This window comes from Gymnogyps californianus, chromosome 5 (assembly GCF_018139145.2).
Source record: "Gymnogyps californianus isolate 813 chromosome 5, ASM1813914v2, whole genome shotgun sequence".
NCBI lineage: Eukaryota > Metazoa > Chordata > Aves > Accipitriformes > Cathartidae > Gymnogyps > Gymnogyps californianus.
This window is the reverse complement of record NC_059475.1, coordinates 46329495-46345621: the sequence shown is the minus strand read 5'-3', so window position 1 is coordinate 46345621 and position 16127 is coordinate 46329495. Positions and strand designations below refer to the sequence as shown.

Genomic DNA, 16127 nt, shown 5'->3' with positions numbered 1-16127 from the left:
ACAGCAGCTGGTCACCATCAAGGGAGCAGTTTGGCAGCACTCGTCAGCGCAAAAGGCAGGGATGACATGAGTCTTGACTTCATTGCAAGTGCCCATCTTAAACAGAGTTTGGAAGAAGGCTACCAAGATCACACATAGAAGTGTGTATTTGGTGTAAAAAGCCGTAGCGGTGCTCAGTTTGATCTGTTTGCCTTTAGATGTTGTATGCATTCAAATATGGAACAAAGCAAAACATTAAAAACGTGGACTTCAACCAGGACTTTTCTTATGAAACTGTCTGGTTTCAACATGTGACAGGTCTCAACTTGCAAACGCCACAGCGTGCTCACTGCCAGGTGAGAGGGAGTGATTTTGCAGAGCTGTGATGACCTGTGAGCAGCATACCGAGGGAGAGGATGCTCCTGCACCAGTATTTCACCCACCCCCAATGGCATTTGTCCACATAGAGGCTGCACTCCACAAAACCTTGACTATAATCAACTGTGTTTGGAAAGCCTGTGTAATTATTAACTCATCTGGAGCAAATGGGACTTTATTTGCTCGGTGGCTTTCCAGGGGAAAAAAAATCCTGGAAATCTTCCTTTCTGTTTGGAGTTCTGGAGAACGAGGGGTGAAAACTTTTGTTTGAAAACACAGATTTCAGGGTGGCGGGGCCAGAAAGCTGCCGTCACCCTGCTTAGGGTCCCAACTCCCGACCTCCTTCCCCCTCGCCCCGGGCACAGCACTGCTGCCGGGCCCTGCCGCAGGGACTGCCGGGTGCGGGGCCCCGGCTGCGCTCCTGCCCCACAGCGGGGTGGGCACGGCCCCAGCCCAGCCGGGGCCGCCCAGCCGGGGCCGTCCCACCCGCCGGCCGCGGCCTCCCGGGGGCGGGCGGCCCCGGAGCAGCGCACTAGGAGGGCCAGACCCGAGCTGGCCTCCAGCCCCTGCGGCGCGGCGGCCCAGCGCGGGGCCGGCCCGGCGCGGTGAGTGCCTGCGCGGCGCCGGGGCTTAGGCCGAGGCCGCGCCGTAAGGTCGTTGCTGAGGCGGGGCCGGCGCGTCGCGTCGCGTCGCGTCGCCTCGCTGGGGCCGGGCCGGGGGCGGTGGAGGCCGGGCCGCGCCGGGAGGTATGATCGGCACCGTGCTCTGCTACGTGCTGCTGCCGGCGGCGCGGCTCCTCCGGGCCCTCCGAGGTAACCCGGCCCCGGGCGGGCGGCGGCAGGGGCGGCGGAGCCGGCGGCGGGGGCCCGGAGGGGCGGGGTACGGGTGCCCCTCGCCTCTCCTCGCCCCGGCTTGAGGGGGGTGTGGCCGGAGGGGCCTCGGCGGCTGAGAGCCGGGGTCGTCCCGGCTGCCCCGTAGCTCCTCGAGTCCCTCGCCCTGGGCAGCAGGAGAGGCGGGCAGGTGGGGGCCTGGGACTGCTGCCCGAGGTGGCGTGGGCACTTGTGGCGGGCCGGGGCCGCTGACCCCCGGGGCAGCGCGGGGGGCTGGGTTTTTGGCGAGAACAGTTGCCGACTGTTGTGCTGCAGTGGCAGATTGCAGTCTGCATGGAGGCCCGAGCCTCCTGCCCCGGACCTGCGCTGCAGGTTTGGGGAGATCTTTGGAGGTGGGCTGCTGTCAGGTCTGAGACTCCTCAAGGACCTGCAGGTGACTCATGGATGGACTCTTGCGTGCATCAATATTTCACTTAGTTTCCTAGATCCTGCTGCTACTTTACAGTCCCTGGTGACTGCACTGATGTAAAGGCACTCTCCTGCCTGAACCTGTCTCCGGGCCTGTAGCAGCCACTGGCACGCTGTGGTCATAGTGAGCAGCTAGCTGACTCCTGAAATTCAGCTCCTGTCCTGTAGTAACAGGCTCTCGTAACAGCCGTGCCTGGCTAGTGGTGTGTGAAAATGTTACCTTGGTGCATTGGTGTTTCTGACACTCATGAACTTAATTATGAAACTACAGAGAGGAGTATGATTCTTAAAGCTCCATTTCTGACACATACAGAAAGCTTTGACATGAAAGATACAGTAAAAGCATACACGGATGTTGCTGACTCCTGTATGTTATTGCTCTGGCTGGCTGACTGTCACAGGTATACAATAGAGAAAAAGTGATTTGTAGACAACAGAAATTGCTAGTCAAGAGTAGGGACTAGTGTCTGTGCAGCACGTAAATGCTGTCATCTCTTACATAGATACAAGTGGGAGGAGTCCCTGTCTTTTTCTACTTTACCCCACCAATATTAGTATATTCAAATGTTACATTAACAGCAGGGTTTTTTTTAATTTTTTACCACAGATGTCAGTCATCAAGTGATCTGTAATTCTTACCAGGACTTCTTCTGTGCATATATTCTCTCTAATAAGGCTTTTAACAGCACATGTTGGTCTCTCTGTGTCTTTATTTTTCATGTCTTAATAACAGAACAGTTTTTCTACAACACATTCTTGTGATATGTTTGATCCTCTTAGCTGAGCACTACTTTCTTACTGAATCCCTGGAAAGAAACTTGCTCCAAGTGGTGATCTACAAGAGCTTGGCTTCTTAGCCCATGCAGCCCATCAGCTAACTTCTACAGACTATGCCTTTACATGTGTTGCTGAGAGCTGATAGTTTCCACAAGGCCTTTTAGCTTGGCTGACTGGCTGTGGTGCTGTGTAAGTTAGAACTGCATTCCCTAGAGTTGGTAAAGCCATTGTCATCCTGTACAGTTTCAGTGACTTTCACTAACATAACTAGAATTGGACTGTGGCCTAGTGTTCAGGAGGAGACAGAGTAAGTTATTCAGACTGTAGCTGTTTTTCTTCAGAGAAGTCATTTGTTTGGGTTGCTATACTGAGTGTTTTGTTGCAGAGAGTTACAGCAAATGCGTAGGACAAAGAAAAGAGTGAGTGAGAAACGGTTTCCATCTGTCTTATGTTGGTTTTGTTTGTTTTTAAATGGCAGATGCTTTCTTTACCTGTCGAAAGAATGTGCTTCTGGCGAAGAGCACGTCCACCCAGATAGAAGGCGTCTTTGCTGCGACCAGAGGAAGATCAGTCCCAGAAGAGCAAGAAGCCCTTCTCCAGCAGTGGCTGGAAGAAGGAGCAGGGAATTTGCCAGCCAGTGAGAGTGCCCCAACAGTGGGGAAAGTATCAGTTACGCTCACTAGTGACTGGTTAGAAGGTTCAGAGCTATTGATGACTAGCCTCAGTGACCTGAATTTGGCTCCAGAAGTCACCCAGTGTGCTGGCCAGCAGCTCACAGAGCTACACGCCTTGGCTTCTTCAGAACCGCAAGATCATGCAGTGACTGAACTGGCAAAATTACCAGCAGAGGAAACAGTGGCTGTAGCAGGCAGTGCTCCTTGGGCAGCTGTGGTGCCACAAACAGATCACCAGATAGCTGGCTGTGCCGCTATTGCTGTAGAAGTGCAGAATGAAGACCCAGCTGTGCTGGCCTGGAGTTTAGCGCGTGATGCAGAGACAGTGCCAGCGGAGACCCCAGGCTGGCCCATTCAGGATACGGTACAATTTTGTACTCTCCCGACAGAGGTACCCTACCATGGTCAGTAGTAACAGCTCTGAATCTAATGTTGGGTTTGGGATTTGCATTTGTAGTGAATGTGGTCAGGTTATTGTGTCTGGGCTTGCTGTCAGTAAGACATTGATTGTATCTGTTGATGCAGAATTGACAAGATCTGCTAGTGAAAACTACAAAGTGAGTTTTTGCTGAGGGAGGGCTTGTCACAGCTAGTAGTCTCTGTGCTATTAGATCATCTGGTCTGATCATCAATATATGCTCATTTCCCAAGAACTGTTCCCAAGTGCTGGCTTTATAATATAAAAAGCACCCAAAAGCTGGTTGAGTGTTTCAGTATGCTTGACTCTGGTCTTCTGTTAGGCCATCCCCATTGACAACTGTCCAAAGGCATCCAAAAAGAGCACTTGATGACCGGAGTGGGTGAGGGTTTGCTCAGAGGCTAGAAAAACTCTAGCTTAGAGAATGAGAATGGATATTTTCTGGGTCCCAGGAGAACAAAAGTCTCAGCAGGGTACCCAGCATGGCTGTAACTTGACTTTTTGTCTCTTGCATATAGAGCTTTTATGGAGAGACTGGGAGGATCTTTCTGTCCAGCCTTGTGTGCTAGAGCAGGTCTCGAAAAACACTCCTCTCTTTGAATTTCGAGTCATGTCTTACAACATCCTTGCCCAGGACCTGGTGGAGCAGGGCCATGATCTCTATCTACACTGTCATCCAGACATCCTGAACTGGAACTACCGCCTTCCAAACCTTTTGCAGGAGATCCAGCACTGGGATCCTGATGTGAGTATGACTGAGCCCTTCCCACATCAGTGTCACCAGAATTTGGATTCCTTGTTTGATCTAACAGCATTTAAAAAAAAAAAAAAGATGGGGGGGACGTCCTAGGAAGATACTACCTGCTTGGTAACTGAACGCTGATTCCTCTGAGAGTGTTTGAGGCCTTGTGCATACCTTTTTTTGGTGTCTGTCTTGCTTTGATTGTGTTACTGTAGAAACTTGTCATAATTTGATAGCAGGGCTTAACTTCTTTAAACAGAAGTAGAAGAAGAAGAGATAATGTGTGTTTGGGGAGGAAAGGACCAGGTTTATAAGGCAGCACAGGAGGGAAAGCCTGCATAGAAGAGGACTTCATGACTTTCTCTGTTCCTTGAGTCCTCTTTGTGTGATGAAGGATCTTCTGCCTCATCACTGCAAAACTGAACGATAAGCTAATGCGACCCAGAAAGTTACTGATCTCTATCTGGAAAGTACAGGACAGAGTTGCAGTGATGACCTTTCTGGTTGCAGGGGTGGTATGTGAATGCACTTTTCCGCTTTCTTCCTTCCCCAAAACAAGGTAACTAGCAAATACTGGTGGAGCGAGTGAGGTCTCTGCCTTCCTTCCAGGTTCTGTGTCTCCAGGAGGTGCAAGAGAACCATTACTGGGAGCAGCTGGAACCAACGTTCAAGGAGATGGGTATGTCCTGCTTTTGTGTGTCTGTACCTCCAGCTCGTGGGACTGGCCAAGCAGTGCTTCCTGCTTAACATCTTCAAGAGCACTCAGTCTTGAGAGAGCTCTTCTTGTTTGTCGCGTGGCTGCTGGCCCTACTTCTGAACTGTCTGCCTAGACCTTTACCCTTTCTTTTGTAACTGATCTTTCTCAGAGTTGACAGATCAGAATAACAAACCTGAGAGGGTCCTAGAAGGACAAGGAGAGAGAAAATACCCTAATGATAAATGATAAACTGTGATTATTGGAACAGAATTGGGTATAATGCTGTACCCAAATGTAGTAGGAACCTCTTCTGCTACACAGACTTGCTGAACTCCCCAGCTGATGAGGGGAGCCTGAGGTAGTAACTGGATAAACCTTTTAATAGGTGATGGTTTCTTTTCAGGCTTTGCATGCTTCTATAAACGGAGAACTGGGATGAAGACAGATGGCTGTGCAGTGTGCTATAAGCACAGCAGGTTCCAGCTGATCAGCCTCAGCCCCATAGAATACTTCCGGCCTGGCCTGGACGTCCTCAATCGGGATAATGTGGGCTTGGTGCTGCTGCTACAGCCTCTGCTCCCGGAGGGCCTAGATCTGAAGGCAGTCAGTCCTTTGTGTGTGGCCAACACTCACGTGTTGTTCAATCCCCGGCGGGGAGATATCAAACTGGCCCAGATGGCCTTGCTCCTAGCAGAGATCGACAAGATTGCAAAAACTTCTGAAGGCAGCTACTATCCTGTCATCTTGTGTGGAGACCTGAACTCTGTACCTGATTCTCCACTCTACAAATTCATCCGGAATGGTGAACTTTCCTACCATGGGATGCCAGCCTGGAAGGTAGGTGCCAGCCGGAACTAGGATTGGGTGGCTCTTTATTGCATGCTGCTGGAGAAATGCATGGCTGCATTCTTCCTCTCGTGAGGAAATAGCCCAAATACTGAATTCAGTTATTCAGTAGTCTTCCCCAATGCCTCCAGCACTGCTGGGGAAAGAAGTGGACAAATGTGTGTGTGTTGTTTCCACCACTGCTCTTTTGGTTTCTCTTGAGGCAGACCAGTGATAATAGACCACTTAATTTCAGGTCCTGGTTCTCCCTTGCTATGGGATTTTTGTGACTGGGTGACTGGAAGTGTAGGGGAGTACAACTCCACCAAGACTTACTTTTTATGTGGATGTTTGATCTGAAAACAGTTTGGAGGGGGCACCTATGCTGGAGTCTCTTGTGGTTACCTGTTACTGTGTATCCATGGTCAAATACATCATTGGCTTTGAAGCTAAATCATCAGTTCAATAATAGATGCCAGCAAAGTATCTTGTCAGGTGACTTTTAGCTAATTGTATCTGTCCCCCACAGCTGAAGGTTTATTATATCTGCACCATATTCTGAATAGCTTAGTTCATGCCATTCTATGAGGGCATTCTTCTGTCTTGCTCTTGGCAAGTGTATATATGTACATTGTCTATAGCTTGCAAAAGTTCTGCTCTGTGTTGCTGATGTTTCCTCTCCTGTTTCTGGCCTCCTTGCAGGTGTCTGGTCAGGAAAACTTTTCCCAACAGCTGTATTCACGGAAACTGCTGGCCCCACTGTGGCCGAGCTCACTGGGTGTAACGGACAACTGCCAATATGTCACACTGTGCCAGCCAAATAAACTAGGTGAGCTCCGGTGTGCACTGAGAACATGAGTTTTCTTAGGATGGACAGTTTGTGGGCCTTGCTGTCTCTCTGAGTAGTTTGGGCATGTGCTGCATGAGGCACTCAGCAAAGATTCTCTTCTTCTATCCATTTCCTTGGTATATGAATTAAATTTAATTTTTCTGGAGTCTATTGCTGTAGCCCAATTTCTGCCATTTTCTTTTTCTAGTCAGGAGCTGAATGTTCCCCTACCAGTAACGGTTGCTCTGTGTATCTCCTTCATATTCCCAGACTTAAGCTTTTGTGTAGTTGTAAACCATGTTCAGCAGCCACAGCTTTCAGCTACAGGTGTTTGTGGGAGTGGTTTTGGGCAGTATTTGCACACCACTATGAGGAAATAATTCCTAAGAGCCCAGTTACAATCATGACTGTTCTCTACTGTCCTTGGAGAGGATTAAAAAAAAAGAAGGAGCCCACACTAAACAGCTTTTGTTGGAATCTTGAATGTAGAACTTGTACTCAACCTAATCTCCAGAATTGTTTTTTGTTTTTCAGCAGACGTTTCCTTGAGTTGCACACTAACTGATCTGCTTAAAAGTCCCTTGAACTTGTGGTGTCTCAGAGGGGACATTCTTAATTTGTTTCATCAAGGTGCTGACCATGACTGTTGCAGTAGCTAAAGGGATAGCAATAACTGTGCTCTGTTCTTCTACATTTACGCATCTGTTCTGTTCTACATTTAGGTTATTAAGTGATTCCCATTCTCATAGTAGCAGAGTGCCTGGGCACAAAAACCTCTCTCAAACTAAAGAGGTCTAAATGTCTAAAGAGTATGCAGAGGTTCCCTGTAGATGTGACTTTGCTGCAGTTACTTTCTTCTTTTTAACTTGTATTTTTCTCTGCAGGCAGACGTAAGTACAGCCGGGACTTCCTGCTCCAGTTTCATTTTTGTGATGCTGCCTGTGAACGACCACCGCAGCTGGTCCTCTTGGAAGGTGTGACAGATGCTAAACCAGGTATTAATGGGAGATTTTTCAGCTTATGACTCTTCTAGCTCGATGAAAATGTGAGGTGGAGGTAATGCCTGGTGAGAAAAGGGGGAGGCAGAAGGGTGCCTTCTGTGGCTGTGTGATTACTGATGGATTCCATGAGAGCTCAGAGGAGTACAGTCTTACCACCCTCATACACACTGACTGTGTTCCTTGAGATGCACTGAGATTCAGCCTCTTTTGGAGGCTGTTTCTTATAAAATGATATATATATTTCTTTTTTTCTGCTTCAAGATTTTTGGTGGGGGAGAACAAACCTGAAGACTGTAATGTCACAATGGCCACTACATATATGTCTCTGGATGCTGGTACCCAGTAGACACTGCCTCACCTCTGGGCCTTGTGGCATGGCTGGTTCTGCTCTCTCCATTTTTGTTCTGCCTTTCTAGAAACCCTTTGAGTAAGCTGAAGGCTAAGGCAAATGAACTTTCTTTGAGAGCAAAGATTGAAGTACCCTGAGCTTTAATAATATTAAATGCTTTAAGGACTTGTCCTTAGCAGGACAGAATATGACTTCTCAGTTGTTTGCACTGATCTGCTCTCAGGATGTTCCTGTTAGTCTTAGAGCTGGGGTTTCCTTTGAATATTTTTCTTTAAGGTGCCTGTGACTGGAAGCTACCTGCTTTTCTTGGGCAAAAAGATTCGTTTGGTCTCAGGAGAAGCTTCTCAGACTTGGGATGAGCAGCCTGTTCCAGGATCTATGTAGGTCTGGCTGGAATCTCTTTGCTCCTTTGCAGACCGCCCTGCACACTGGCCCAAGCCTGCTGCCATGGTGAAAGACCCTGATCCCCAGCCATTCGTCCCAAGGTAATTTGGTGCACCTTCAATGGCTCCACTCTTCAAGCCTGATCTCATTGTCCTGAGCACTGAAAATCTGGCTGAAGTAAAGACTGAAATAAATGTGAGGGTGGAAGAGAGTAAGGAGGGCTATCTGGAAAAGCCAGATCCTCCCAGGGTTGTCCCAGCAGCTGGGCGCTGTTCTGTCAGCGTTGTGTTGGTGAGGTCGAGAACGAAGGGCATAGACAGGACTGGGTATTGGAGACAAAGGAAGTTCATAGTCCGCTTTGTCTTTGGTGTAAGTGGAGTGAATAATTCTGAAAGACTGTCTTTTATGTGTTCACAAAGTAGAAGTAGTTTGTACAGTTGCATCAGCAAGGGAACATCCAACTTCAGCTGTGACTGCAGTACTGAACACTGCATCATTCTCTTTGCTTCCTTGGTAAACGGTGACTGTTCATGTGCAGGTCTTCAGGCATTATCCAGCATGGCCTCAACCTGACCTCTGTCTACAGCCACTTCCTGCCACAGAGGGGACGCCCGGAGGTCACAACGATGCCCATGGGGCTTGGAGCCACTGTTGATTATATCTTCTATTCGGCAGAGCCTGTGGAGAATGGGAACAGGGGGGGTGAGTGTGGCAGTGTGGGGCTTATCCCTGTGACATTGGGAGAGGGCTGTGAGGCGTGCCAGAATGCAGCTCCATGTTGGGCAGTGCATTTTGTTAAGCTGAGGTGGATCTACAGGGTGTGACTTTGACTGAAATGATGCACAAAGTGGAAGCAACATTTGCTCAGGTATCGTGAGAAGACACTGTTTATCTTTGCTGTGGAAAAACTGAAGCTGCTTAGGTTTCTGTAGACTTTTGAGGAAGCTAGAACAGAATGGATTCTGTTCTTTTGTATAAGTATCTTACTTGTGGTCCTGATAACAGGCAGTGCTGGGTCCTAAGTTCAGGGTTTGGACTTCTGATCTGACTGAGACCACACACCGGCCTTAGAAGGTGGTGACTCTGGTTACCTTACAATGGCACCACCTCTCTGCTACCTGAAACAGGAGTTACGTTGATGAAAGACTGCATGTAAATGCGTCCAGGAACTGTCTCTGAGCTGGTTTGGATCATGTCAGAATCAACTTTGGGGAGGAGGTTAGGAATGAAGAGATTAATTCCTCCTCAGGGGAGAATCTGAAGCTATTGCTAGGACTTAGTATCATGAAGGGAACTTCCTGTGTAAGCAACTGCCTGGTGGATTTAGTATATGCATGATTCCTGTGCCTGCAAGTATATGAAACCATTGCACAGCAGTATTACAGGATGCTCAATGCTTTCACATCTAGGCTCAAAGGTGCATGCAGTGTTTGTGCAGGCTGTCTTCGTTAATCAGGGAAAGAATGGGAAAGCATTGCCAAGCATCCCTCTGTGAGTGTATGGAGTTAATCTACAGCACCAGTCTCTCGCTGATGTTTCTTTCCGTTTTCTTTGTCAGGTCGCAGGCTGTACCAGGATGGAGCCCTGAAGCTGCTTGGCCGTCTTTCCCTTCTCTCTGAAGATGTCCTGTTGCTGGCAAATGGCTTACCAAATCCTTTTTGTTCATCTGATCATCTCTGCCTGCTGGCTAGCTTTGGCTTGGAGATCTCCAGCCTCAGAGAGGGTTAGTGTTGGTTCCCTTTCCTTAAAGAAAAGCTGTTCTGAATACAGCGGTTGAGGCTCTGGATGGCACAACCTGCTTGCAAGAAAACTCTTTTCCTTGTCATGCTCTAAAAGTCCCTTTCTCCCCTCACACCCTCACAAAAAGCAGGAATGGGAGAGTTGAAGCACTTTTTTGCATTGTTGCTTTGTGGGTCTCTGCAAACCTGAGCTGTGTTCCCAGTGGGCTTCCAGTTGAATTCAGGCATTACCATCTCTTAAAGGGATCCTTGTTCCACTGCTTTGTTTAGCAGATGTTTTAGTGATGTGGGAACCAACATAACTCCCATGTTTATTTGTCCCTGTGTGAGACCTTCTAGGAGCTGGGAAAGAGAGGGGCAACGCTGTCTACTTCTGGTTAGCTAATTGCTACCGAGGAGCAGAAGATGTATACACCAATATTATTTCACACCAAAACAATGGTTCTTTTAATTTCTCGGTGATCATTTATGAAGTATGGTCCTTCCAGGACTAGTTGTCATGTTGCCTTTGAGAGTGTTGGCTCTGCTAACTGCTTGGAAATGGCTTTTACTTAATAACGTGTAAGAGCTGCCTTGCTGGCAGAAGGGTTTGTGTAGTTGAACAGTTTCTACAAGAAGCTGCCTGCTGTGACTAATGGACCAGGGAATGGGATTGCCAGGAGTGGAGCTAGGGGTTCTACAGAGCCACCTGCAGGAGCTCTAGAACTGCAGCAAAAGCCTAGAGGCCTTGGGGAAGGCTCCCTTCCTTTCTACCAGTCTCAGAATGGTACCTAGTTTGGCACTTGTAGGAAAAATATATATGATCCTCCCAGTGAATATCAGGTGGAGAAAATTGTCCTGTAAGGCATGACAGCCCTAGGAGGCTATGGCTCTGGGAGGTCCCAAAAGAGACATGAAAATGGAAAGCATGTGAGAGGCAGCAGAGCCATCAGAAGGAAGAGCTGGTACTTGTCACTTGCCCTACTCTTTCTGTGTGCCCTCCCTATTACATTCAGCCTGCCAGGGGTCAGATAGCCAACCTGTAGCATCCTCCGGCGTCAGACTGAACTTCATGCTACTGCCTTCTGGAGCCAGCCATGTTTAGGTAGGCAGAACCTGTAGGACTGACTCCTGTCTCTTGACAGGCATTGGGAGGGAGGGGAAGGCTGTGTAACTTGGAGCCAGATTGTCAGTCACTTGGATCTCAGTGTACCTTTGGTGTCCTATCAGTGTACTTTTGTCAGCAGTGGCTTGGCCAGTACAAAAACAATAGAACTGTACCTGTTCCTAGGGCAGATTCCCCAGTCCAGCCTGACATTTGGTGCTCAGTTTTTCCGTGAGAGATGAGAGCAATATTGGCAGAAACATTACCAACCTTCTGTTCACAAATGAGACGGGGAAATCTGGTCCCCCCTCAGGTTTTTGTGGGAAGGTATGAGGAAACTTGAAATGTTGTTCTTTCTTCCTGGGTTATATCGGGGGAATTTCATATTTTAAATGTTACTTTCTTTATTGAAAAATAAAATTTTTCTAATCTAAGAAAAAACCACAAAGTAACTGCAGCACTGTGTGCTCCTGGAGCTGAACCCTCTGAGGACTTGCTCAACAAGGCTTTGCTGGCTGGGATGTGAAAGAGAAGAGGACAAATTAGCTACACAAGATAGTAGTAATGAGGGTTGAAGAGACGGAAGAAGTGGGCCTAGCTGTTGTCTCCCAGCTCATCCCCAAATCCCAGAGGTGGTTTATTTGGCATTGGGCTTGTCTTGGAAAATGGTTTGCATTCAGGAACTCTTCCTCTCCTCCCAAAGAAAGCAAGTACTGCTGATCTTTTACAGCTCACTTCTCTAAACTGTACAGAAACAACGGAGGGGTGGGTGAGGATTGTGTTCTGTGCCCATAGGATTGTGTCAGGACTGCATGTTGCCTTCTTGCCCCTGCCAGATGTGGTGTGGTATTTGCCTGGTGATGTGTGGATGACTTTTGCTACCCCAGTTGGGATAATATGTAGGAGTCTGTATAAGTGAACAGCAGTCTGGGGGTGAATAAGTTTACAGCTTTGTTTGCCCTTAGTTTCACAGGTAATGGTTCTGGCATGGCACTGGTGTTTGTACATGGGGAGGGATGCAGAGCTGTGTATTTCTGTGGCTCTGTTTATCTGACAGTTGCACTAATTTCTGCAAGTACTCTTATTCTGATTTTGTAATTGGTTGTGAAGGAAGGGGAGGAAAGGGAAATTGGTGAACTGAGAGCTTTATTTTCTGCTAGGCTTGAAGAGAGGTTGCCAGAAAGCAGCCTGGTTGCAGATAACTCCCACCAGCTGGTAACTTTGTAATAGGAAACTTGGAAGACACTAAAGGTTTAAAAACAACCAACCAAAAGCAAAACAAAAAAACACTGTGACACATAGTGTTGGCACCTACAACTTTGGCTGTCTGCTTCAGTTGTAATTGCTGGCTGGGTCTGATGGTCAGTTGATGAGGGGCGTGTGTGTTTGTGTGAAAGCAGCCCTCCTGCCCCACCTATTGAGACCCATAAGGTGTGCACAGTACACCATCAGGTGAACTGGTTGCCCCTGCACTGGCCGAAGCACCCTGCCAATCCTGTGATGTAACTGAGGCGTAGGAGCTGTGCTTCAACATCACAAGTGCTTCTTCCATTTTTTTAAACCAAAGACTTGACTTTTCTTTTGGGTAACTTGCATGAAGGCGTCTCTCAGGGAGGTTTTAAGGTTCCAGCTATATTTTGTTGGAAAACCTAATGTTCCACAGGTCAAGCTAATGCTTTCTCTTTTGATACGTGAAATAGTATGGTATGAACTTGGAATGGTCAAGTTGTTGAACGCTGGATATGGAGTCATGTGCTGAGAAACCCCAGGACAATGCCTGCAAGTCCTCTGATTCTTCTTTCTGAAGGTTAGAAAGCTCTCAGAGGGACCTGCAGCTCCTGAAGCCCTGGCTCACACATGCTTCCTTGGGTATTCATAGGTGAAACTATTGCAGAAATGCAGGACCATTGCTAGTGACTGCATACAGACACACAAAGGCAGAGTTGAAGAGTTGATCGCTGTGGTTGTTTTGACCAGTCCCTGAAGCTCTGGTATAGACCCCTACAGAGTTGGCCTGTTTCAGGAAAGAAAAAAACCTGTGTTCTAGAGCAATTTGGAGTTAACATCAAATGGATCTGGAGACCTGTGAATGCCTCCGGCTGTGGTGGACTATCGGACAAGTTTGGAGGTGGGGTGGGTGGAAAGAGTCCCTACCTCTAAAATAGCAACTAGTATATAGTTGTAGGAAGAAAATAATGTGTTCTGTAATACTTTAACAATAGCACACAGTAATATAATAAGAGGCTGTGGTAATGAGCAACTGATGGTGGGACGCAGAAGTAAGATTCCAGATGTAGCTCGTAACGCTGTTTCCTGACCTAAATGCATGACCAGTTGTCATTAGCACAGCTTTCTGATGAATTACAGAGGGGTCTGTAAATGGTTACGAAAGTGGAACAACAGGAATATCTGCTATACTCAGAAAGGGAAGGTATCATAGAGGTAGGATCATCTACATCATCTTAGTAGTGATGCAGAGCTCAGGGAGACTGGTACTTAGGGCAAGGGATGCCAGAGACCACTGGCAGTGTATATACATACCCTGTTACCAGTCTCCTAAGCTGCAGGAGCATGCAGCTGTAGAGGCAAACACATACTTGACAAAGTATCTTTGCTAGACAACAGCTTAGATTGCACCACAGCTGCTAGGCTGTATTTAGTTATGCTATTTAGATAAAAGTTGGACTTGCTTCACTTTCTCAGAGTTTTAAGTTCATCACTTTAGGAGGATGCCCTTTATAATCAGTTTTCCCAATTACATGGGATGGGAAGAGTGGTAAACAATATAATTGCTCTAGTTTCTTTCCTTTTCTTAATAAATGAAACTTGGCTGCTGCTTGAGGGCTTCTTTCTCCATGCCTTTTCCTTACGAGGTCTCTCTCCAGCAGCTGTTTTCCCACGACTGCCATATCCAGTTATCCTTCAGAGTTACTGATGTTTATTGTTTTCTGCAGCTGTATTTCTTCAGTTAAAAGCTATGGGTGGAATTCTTTAGGGCTAAGTCTTATTATAAACTCAATATTTAAATAGCGTCAAGCCATAAGATAGTGGGTTTTCTCACCCCTGAAGAGTTAAGTGGGAGGGGTGGGAGCTCTGAAACCACCACTTAGATGGGAATAACTCTTGTTATATAAAACAAAAAAAAAAGTTTAAGATTTATCATTAGTGCCCTGTATGCCACCTGCTTTGTGAAGCACAGGAGAACTCTGAAATATACATGACCTTAGTTCCTCTTCTCTGAGGAGTCTCTTAGAGGCTCTGAACAGTTCAGCATCTCAGAATCTCTTAAGAGCGGATCAAGGTATGTGTCGTGCTCCTAATGATATTTGAGAGTGGTGTTGGCAAACAGTCTGCAAAGCAGGGTGTTGCTATAGTGCAATTTCTCCTCTCATTGCCACTACCTCGCTAATGAACGTTTATTGCATGTACTGTTAGGAATTTGCAGACATATCCAAGGTTCAGCCAAATGCAGATGAAGCCTTTTGTGGCTCATCTAAAGGAGGAGCACATAAGCCTTAGTGGGATACCATCTCCTTTCAGTAGGCTTCCTGTTGTGCAAGTTAATTGAATTGCTGGCTATGACCTGCTCCTTACCAGACTGTAGCTGCCTGGCCTGTAGTGCTTTCCATAGCGGCGTCACACTGAAATGCACAAGCTGCATGATCACTGCCATTGGATGTACTGCATTGTGTTTTGAAGTATGATACTGAGTTTCTGTAGAGGACTTACCTGCTATAATGATAACCAAGATGAGTGATTTAACAGCTGGCATGCCTCTAGCTCCTTCCTTTTGTCAGCTGTACAAGTTTGGCTTCTTCTGTCAAGGCAAGTTATCCTCCAACTTCCACTGAAAATGTCATTCTCGTCTTGAAGCTCTTTTTCCTTTTATTTCTAAATTTATTTATTTCAGATCTTAGACTGCACATTCTTGTGCTCTAAGGGAATAGGAATGCTATATAGTAGAGCTGGAAAATTTTTCCTAACTTTGGTTAGACAAACACAGCAGCTTTGAAGGTGCTGAGGTGGCAAATGGGAGAAGGACTAGACTAGACACTGGCATGTGCTACAACAAAAGATGCATTTGTTCCATCCAATTTTTCCTTTTATACACAAAAAAGACTTGACTTCAAGCCTTAGCAATGTTATTTAGTTTTTTAGTCTTTTCTTTCTGGATGGAAAGCCGCTTACAGCAGTCTTAAGTTTATTCAGTTATTGGCCACTTTCAGGAGCTGGTCCTGAACTGGAGGTAGATGAATGCAGTAGTTATTCTAAAGCTATTCCTCTCCTCCCTTCCTCCCCCAGAGTGAGGTTGGAGATAGGATGGTAGTCACTCTTCACCAAAATAAAAATATAATCCAGGAAAGCCAACTCAGCTGAGTTAACTGAAGTCTGTAATGGCCTGCTATCCACAGCATGTCATATGCCTTTGCCTTCCATAATCCTGCAGTCTCTGCATGAATGGTGCTCTCAAGGCTCAGTCTTACTCTCTCATGAATGCATTGCTATATGCTTTTAGGCATGTGAGAGCCTTAAGTTTTGCAGTCTTGGGCTTTTCAGCATAGTAGCTGACTGGGTTTCTTTTTTTTTTTTTTTAATTACTGCTTCACTGAGTTGTGTATCCTTTCCACAATAAAGATTTTTCACTAAGGTCCAAGTAGCGTAGTCTCTCACTGACTTAAAAACCTCGAACTGCAGGAACTATCAATAGCAGGGGGAAAGCCTGATCTAAGAGAGAGCAGAAAGCCTTATTTTTAGTCTCAGCTGTGGCCAAGTCACTGTTTTGCTGTTCTCATTCCATTGTCTGGCAATCACCTGACCTATACATCTATAGGGGGTTTAGGAGTTACCTGATTTTTAGCAAAATCTGTAAGAAAGACATGGGGCAGAGAGTATTTTCAAGCAAGTTTCTGAAGTAGAGGTTTATAGAAGTCACAGCATTTTGGTCTTTTTTTG

General features: G+C 46.8%; 1 protein-coding gene across 2 annotated transcripts; it reads left to right on the top strand.

Moving 5' to 3' along the window:
• Positions 1-906: 906 nt before the first annotated feature.
• ANGEL1 (angel homolog 1) lies at positions 907-11675 on the top strand. Of its 2 annotated transcripts, none has more exons than XM_050897222.1 (10): positions 907-962; positions 2911-3510; positions 4043-4269; positions 4876-4945; positions 5367-5800; positions 6491-6617; positions 7502-7612; positions 8383-8452; positions 8890-9053; positions 9910-11675. In XM_050897222.1, the coding sequence occupies exons 2-10, from the start codon at positions 3144-3146 to the stop codon at positions 10077-10079; spliced, it is 1740 nt and encodes a 579-aa protein (XP_050753179.1). In that variant the 5' UTR covers positions 907-962; positions 2911-3143; the 3' UTR covers positions 10080-11675. The 2 variants fall into 2 exon arrangements, with proteins under 2 accessions (XP_050753179.1, XP_050753178.1); XM_050897221.1 differs by lacking the exon at positions 907-962 and adding an exon at positions 1106-1169.
• The last annotated feature ends 4452 nt before the right edge of the window (positions 11676-16127 follow it).